Source organism: Chanodichthys erythropterus, chromosome 3 (genome assembly GCF_024489055.1).
Source record: "Chanodichthys erythropterus isolate Z2021 chromosome 3, ASM2448905v1, whole genome shotgun sequence".
Taxonomy (NCBI): Eukaryota; Metazoa; Chordata; class Actinopteri; order Cypriniformes; family Xenocyprididae; genus Chanodichthys; species Chanodichthys erythropterus.
Genome location: NC_090223.1, coordinates 38,262,678 through 38,269,782, shown reverse-complemented (window position 1 = coordinate 38,269,782; position 7,105 = coordinate 38,262,678). Strand labels below are relative to the sequence as shown.

The following is a 7,105-nucleotide window of genomic DNA, read 5'->3' as shown; positions in this document are numbered from 1 at the left end:
TTAATATTAAAAAAATATTTATAGAAGATTTACTCATTTAAAATTTGTTTTTAATTATGCAGTTTGGGTTAAAGTATGGTGTATTATTTAAAAAAAAAAAAAACCTAAAGTAAACTGGCCAGAAATTATGATACATAAACATTATTTTAGTTATTGCACAGACAGCTAGGATCTAGTATACCCAAATCAAACCCAAGTTTGCTGGCTTTTTTCGCAGAGTTTGCTGCGTTGTAAACATGTGCACGCGTCAGAGTATGTAAAACACAAAGCTAACCTCAGCATTTTGCAGCAATGAATAACACAAGGCTTTTATTTATTTATTTTTATTTATTTTAAGTTTATACGAGAGTGTTGTACACCTTGCATGTTAACAAACTTTAAAGACTATCAAGTTTATAAATGTTTATAAATGTTTATAAATGTCGTCTTGGTCCCACTTTATATCAGGTGGCCTTAACTACTATGTACTTACATCAAAAAATAAGTACAATGTACTTATTGGGTTTGTATTGAGTTGCAAAACACTTTTGCCGCTATTGAGGTGGGGTATGGGTAAGGTTAAGGAAAGCTTTGGTAGAATGGGTAGTTTTAGGGTAGGGTAAAGTGTAACGGATAGGTCAACAGTGTAATTATAAATGTTATAACAGAAATTATTACAGATGTAATTGCATGCAGGTGTTTTTAAAATAATAAGTACAATGTAAAAACATGTATGTACACAATAAGTGCATTATATCAAATGATTAATTTAAATGTAAGTACATAAGGCCACTTAATATAAAGTGGGACCATCTTGAAATGCTCACTTTACAGTATATGCAGCTTGAAGCCACTGCTGTGATGCTGTACAAACACTTCCAGTGTGAATTCTCGTGTGTCTCTGCAGCTGCAGTTCAGGCTCACGTGCCGCTGACGCTTGCGGTATGAAACCGGCCTTAGTTCTAATTCTAGTTCTAGTTCTAATTTTTGTTATTTTTATTCATTAAACTTTTAATTTCTAATGTGATACCATCACTGTCTTTATAACTTCAGGACCAAAAGTGCTCTTGCATTAACCAATGAAAACTTTTAAACTTGTGAATAAAAACATGGCCTCACTGCCCTGCTGAAAATACTCATATGCAAAGCCACTTGCTCTGTCAATGCTCAGCAACAACACAATGACTACTTCAAGTAATAAAACAATAGTCTCAACAATAGTCAATCATGCCAAATCTATTTTAAAATGTTGGCCTACTATACATTTTCACAGTAAGATAAACACTAATCTTTATATCTTTCAAGTGAATAAATACACTGTAGTGGTAAATATCATCTACAATGAGCAAGATGAATCCAGATATTTGGTTGATTTTTTTTCCTTTGGTCTGACCTTCCTTTTATTGATATAAAATCTGCTGGAGGATGGGCTATGCAAATTAAAATGTACTTACTGCCTTATAAACTCTTTATATTTGTCTCCTTTTCAGTGTTTTGTCATTGAGATTTTTAACAAAAACTGCTGCAAGTTCATTTCTTTGCTGTCAAGTCATGTCTATTTTTGACTTTATTTTTAAAACTCAAGTGTCTCATAAATGATAATTTCTTTTGTTTTAACAGTGTGCAAAAGTCAGACACTGACTGAGTCTGAGTCAGTCGTCCTCAAACCTGGGAACGAACATAAACTGACCTGTACTTTCTCTGGGATTGAAGTTGATACTGCACGTATTGCATGGATCAGACAGGCTGAAGGGAAAGGGCTCGAGTGGATCTCACATATTTCTGCTCCAAGTGGCAGTGACAAATATTACTCTGAAACTGTTGAAGGACGATTCACCATCTCTAGAGACAACAGTAAAATGCAGGTGTATCTGCACATGACAAATCTACAGGCTGAGGACACTGCTGTTTATTACTGTGCCCGAAAAACACAGTAACACAAGAGGCTGCTGAGCTGTACATAAAGAGAAACTGTTTGTGCCACATGTGATTCAAAAATAATTCACATAGGTAACTGAAAAAAACAATCCATCCCTCATTAATAAATGTCAACTGTAAAGCATATAAAAAAAATAAATAAATAAAAAAAAAACCCGCATGTATTCACTCATCTCATCTCTATGATCAGTGTTCACACCAAAAACACTTTTTAAAAAAAGAAGAAGAAAAAAACGTTGCCTTATATTGTATGTTTTTCTGGAATGTGTAAAGTTTTCATGACTATGGGATTGGATAAGGATTTGGATCAATTAAAATGTATCCACTTAATGTTGCTATGTAATTATCTTCTACAAGTCTGAGATAGTAAATAAAAAGTAAGAAACAATACATTGAAAGGCAGACATGGAGGTTAATAAGGACACAGAAAATGTAAATGTACCTTTAGAGGTGTCAATCAGAAATATATTTAAAAATATCCTTAGTCCTCTAAGGTTGATAATGTTTGTAAATGGGGGGACACGTTTTGAAGCCAAAAATAATGCATCCATCCATAAAACAGTAATCCATACGACTCCAGGGGGTTAATAAAGGCCTTCTGAAGCGAATCGATGTAAGAAAAATATCCACATTGAAAACTTCAAATAACTAGCTTCTAATACAGTATTTATTACAGTTTATCAGTTCACTATAGTTAATACTACGGTATGCTGTATAGCATTCATTAACAAAGTGTTATAAATACTATAATTTATACAGTAGGCCTATGCTACAATTTACTCTGGGAAATTAATTTGTTCAAAAACACTATAGTATTTACAATAGTATTTTTTGACATGGGCAGGCTGACAGTGAGCACGCACGTGACAGTTAAAGCATTAACTATTCATTATTTTAACTTACTTAATGGAAAAACATTGAGTGACTAACAAGATTTTACAACGAAGTGCTACGGGTTATTACTGGCTAGGATTAATAATCATACCATATCACTAAGTCAACACAAGCTTGCCAATAGTGCTACAGTTTTGTTAAACGAATATGCTAACAAATTTGTTTTACAGCATTAGAAGCTAATATATGATGGCTATAAAGTGTATTCAAGACTATTTAGCAACTTACGATTGCTTCACTTCACAATTAAATGCATCACAATTGTTTTTAACACTCTGAGGTCTGACGGTATCGCCGGCGATACCACCGTGGTTTTTTTCTTATCAGTGTGAAAGAGACTCAAAATACTCCGTCAATGTTGCACATACAATTAAGAGTTATACACCATTTTAATCTGTGGAATATCTTCTTTCATTTGTGTACACTCAGAGTAAAAACAGAATTTTGTGCTTTTTGTAAAATAAAGAAAACTAACATGATGCGTGATTTCTCCTCTCCCTCTGAACGAACTCCAATCTGATAGTTCTCAGAAAATGAACTGTAACTTAGTGAATACTAATGACAAAAAAATTACACTTATGTCTAAAAAAACGTTAAGATGTCAGGTTTTAAATCATGTAAGTCAAATCGAAAACAAACCTTCTTTGTTTATGTAATCTGTATGAAAAGAGAGCCATGTCAGAAATCCGTGATTCAGCTCATTATCTGCTAATGCGGCCACGCCCACGGAGCCAGCGCTATTCAGACGCTAATTCAGTCAATACATGCATTTATTATCTCAATCGTGTATTTATTGTCTTGAAAAGTGTTTATCTGGATGTAAAAGTCATGGTTAGCGATCTCTAGAAGACATGCAGTTACTTCCTGTTTACTTGTCTTCTACAGATGAAGTTTAGATGAGTTTTTGTTTCTTTAGCGCCCTCCTGCTGCTGTATGTATTGGAAACTCCATTCATGGAATAGCCTCTTCTTCTTTTAGATGAATTTGTGGACTAAAATGCACAGAGCGCCCTCCGACTTCAAGGATGAATTGAAAACACCAGCGCTCATAGTAATGACAGTGAATATTAAATAAAAATAACTCCTCTGTATAGAAAATTGACATAAGCATATGAGAATCCAATATTTCTCCAAATGTGCATGCTTTTAAACTAAAAGCCTATATTCAGACTCTTTGCATCACAGAAATACATTATATTTTAAAGTATAATATAAAACCATTACTTTATATTGTAATAATATTTTTCTGTATGTTTCATATATCATAATGAGCTTGAGACATCACAGAAGGTTTTTTTTCACAGCCTACCTGACTGAAATGCCTCATTAATATGCAAGTCATTTCAGCTCATTACTATCCAATTCTTTTGTCTTCTCAGGTGAGAATGGCCCATTTTCAGTGGTGATTCACGCCTCCTTGCATACTGTGTTTCTTGGCAAAAAGTGTCTTACAAAAACTAAATCAATATATTGTTAAATATGAAGGAGTAGGCAGCATAATTTTTACATAATTTTGAAGCAAAAACTCTAGTCTACAACCTCCAATACCCTAAAGTCTTATGAACACAGATTTATTATACTTTTTTTGGCCTTATTTCAGTGACTTAAGTTTTTTGTTTTTTCAACAACCACGCATAAATGTTATTCCTTCAAAAACACAAACATGTACATACATGTTCCTCACATATTATTGTAGCCTAGTTTGTGCTGAATACAGTGTAATGACACTTTTTCCATTAATATGTTTATGAACAACTGAAAAAAGCACAAATGTCAGGGCATGTCAAAAGTTCTCCAGGCCCCAAATCAGCCTCAGACTCCAGAGGGTTAATGTTAAACAAATAAAAATTGATTCACATTTGATACTCACACTGAATATCGTCCATCTTCGAGAAAAAACATGTGGTCACTGGTCCTGTAATTCGGTAGGTGGCGTTGTATCTAAACATCTAGGGTCCTAGAAATGCGGTCCTAGAAATGCGGTCCTGAAAATGCAGCGTCCGGTTGCGCAGGCAGATGCTACTCCATTTTTGGGTGAACTATCCTTATAATGTGTTCGTCAGGAGTGGATTAAATATGCAATGCTGCAATGTTGACAAAACACTTTTTAAAAGTGAAATGATTTCTGTAAATCTAGTGATAAAATGCTGTGTGGGTCTCGGTTTTCAGTGATATTCACATGACTAGTGGCAGGACTGTCTGTGCAATTCCACAAACTTGGAAGACCTTCTGAACATATATAAGCAGTAGACTTTTTTTTTGAAAAAAAAAAAAAAAAAAATAGTGGGGAGAATCAATGAATTATAAATAATTTACTGGGAATAATGGGAATAATGTAATCATGTAATCAATAAAAAAGTAACTTTAGTCTGATTGAGTATTTATAATGTAATAGAATCTTATTACAAGTATTATTTTTTTGTAATCTGATTTCGTAATCCAGATTACATGTAATCAGTTACTACCCAGCTCTGAGATCATCAACACAAAGATCAACACAATCAATGCCTTCTTCACACTCATGATCATATTCAGACACATTACCACACACACACACACACACACACACACACACACACACACACAAACACACACACACACACACGCGCGCGCACACACACACACACACGCGCACACACGTAAAGTGGCCTGAACATTTTATCATTTTAGATTATTATTTTGAGTCTGTGAACACAAATAATATTTATTGTTATTTGTTTGGTTAAACAATGAATATAATTTACATATTAATGTAATTTATATGAATAAAAAAAAAATGTGTATAAAAGTGTATTGTAGAAATGTATCAATACTAATATATTATATAATATAGTCTACTATAGCAGCAGAGCTCCACAAGAGGGAGTCACTTACTTAAATTAAACATGACCCATTTCTGAAGACTGAACAATTATTATAAATTATGCTAAACAATTAGCATACTGACATAATTTAAATTACATGAAGAAAACAGCTAAATTGGAGTCACAATAAACAATTCTGCACTTAGTAACTCCTCCTCCTCTCATTAATAATAATCATGTACAAGGCCTGAGAAAGCAGACTATGCAAATGTGATGATTTACCTCTATATAACACACAAATCCAGATCACTGTTCACTGTGCAGTGAAGGAATAGAAACAGAATTTATATTTAGCAAACGTTTTGACAATGGTATCAATGAGCATCTGGTATTTCATATTTGTGGTGATTGTATCTCAACAAGGTAAATTTGACATTTGTGTTATTCTAGAAAACAGCACTATAGAAGCTCACTGTTAATATGATTTATGTCTTTTATTCCACAGGTATCAGTGGTGATGAAATCCGATTAGATCAGTCTCCTGCTGTGATAAAGAGACCTGGAGAAACAGTGAAGATCTCCTGTAAAATATCTGGTTTTACGATGACAAGCTCCTACATGCACTGGATCAGGCAGAAGCCAGGGAAAGCTCTGGAGTGGATTGGGAGAGTAAACTCTGGCAGTAGTTCAAAATCTGATTATCTTATCTACGCAGACTCTGTGAAAAACCACTTCACACTGAGTGAGGACGTGTCTCAAAGTACACAGTATCTTGAAGCCAAGAGTCTGAGAGAAGAGGACACTGCTGTTTATTACTGTGCTCGAGAGTCACAGTGACTCCATCTGTTGAAGAGGCCCTACAATAACCACAGAAAGAAGTTATTAGGTTATGACTAGTAATTATTTAGTAATTATTATTTTTAAATATTAGTAGTCATTGTTATAATAAGATCATCATGATTTTAATTCTTTCTGGTTCTTAAATTCAGATACTTTCTTGTTTGTATCTGAAATCCACTCACCATTTGCATGACCATTGAAAGGACAGAGTTTACTGTTGATAGATATTGCAATTTTTGATCTTCACTCAGATTTGTATTTATTTGTTTCTAACTTTAATTATTTTTCTTTCATCCAGCTTACTGTAATATATAGTACTCTTGCTTTAATTGCTGTTGCGATGCTCAAAAATAACCATTGTGGCCATCATGACACCTGCAGTGTTTACTGAGCTTTGATGACTGCTGATCTGACAATAAGTTGACTACTAAAAAGAAATAGCTGAACACCAGTCATGACATATGAAATTTATTACTGCATTCTTTTAGTTATTTTGGTAAGTATACTACAATGCTTAAATACACTAACTTGATGAGAAATATACTTTCTTTTAATAAAGAGAATTATAAACACATTTTTTTTCCATGATATTGTAAGTAATGTTTCTTTACCTGAAAAATGTTTCAACATTAAGTGTAACTGCAATTTACA

At 33.5% G+C, this 7,105-nt stretch overlaps 1 gene segment (V, D, J or C); it reads left to right on the top strand.

Annotated features, from left to right (window-relative positions):
- The first annotated feature begins 5,902 nt into the window (after nt 1–5,902).
- On the top strand, nt 5,903–6,451 carry LOC137004551 (immunoglobulin heavy variable 3-74-like). The segment is given in 2 exon segments: nt 5,903–6,037; nt 6,120–6,451. Coding segments are annotated over 2 exon segments (387 nt in total).
- Nucleotides 6,452–7,105: the final 654 nt, after the last annotated feature.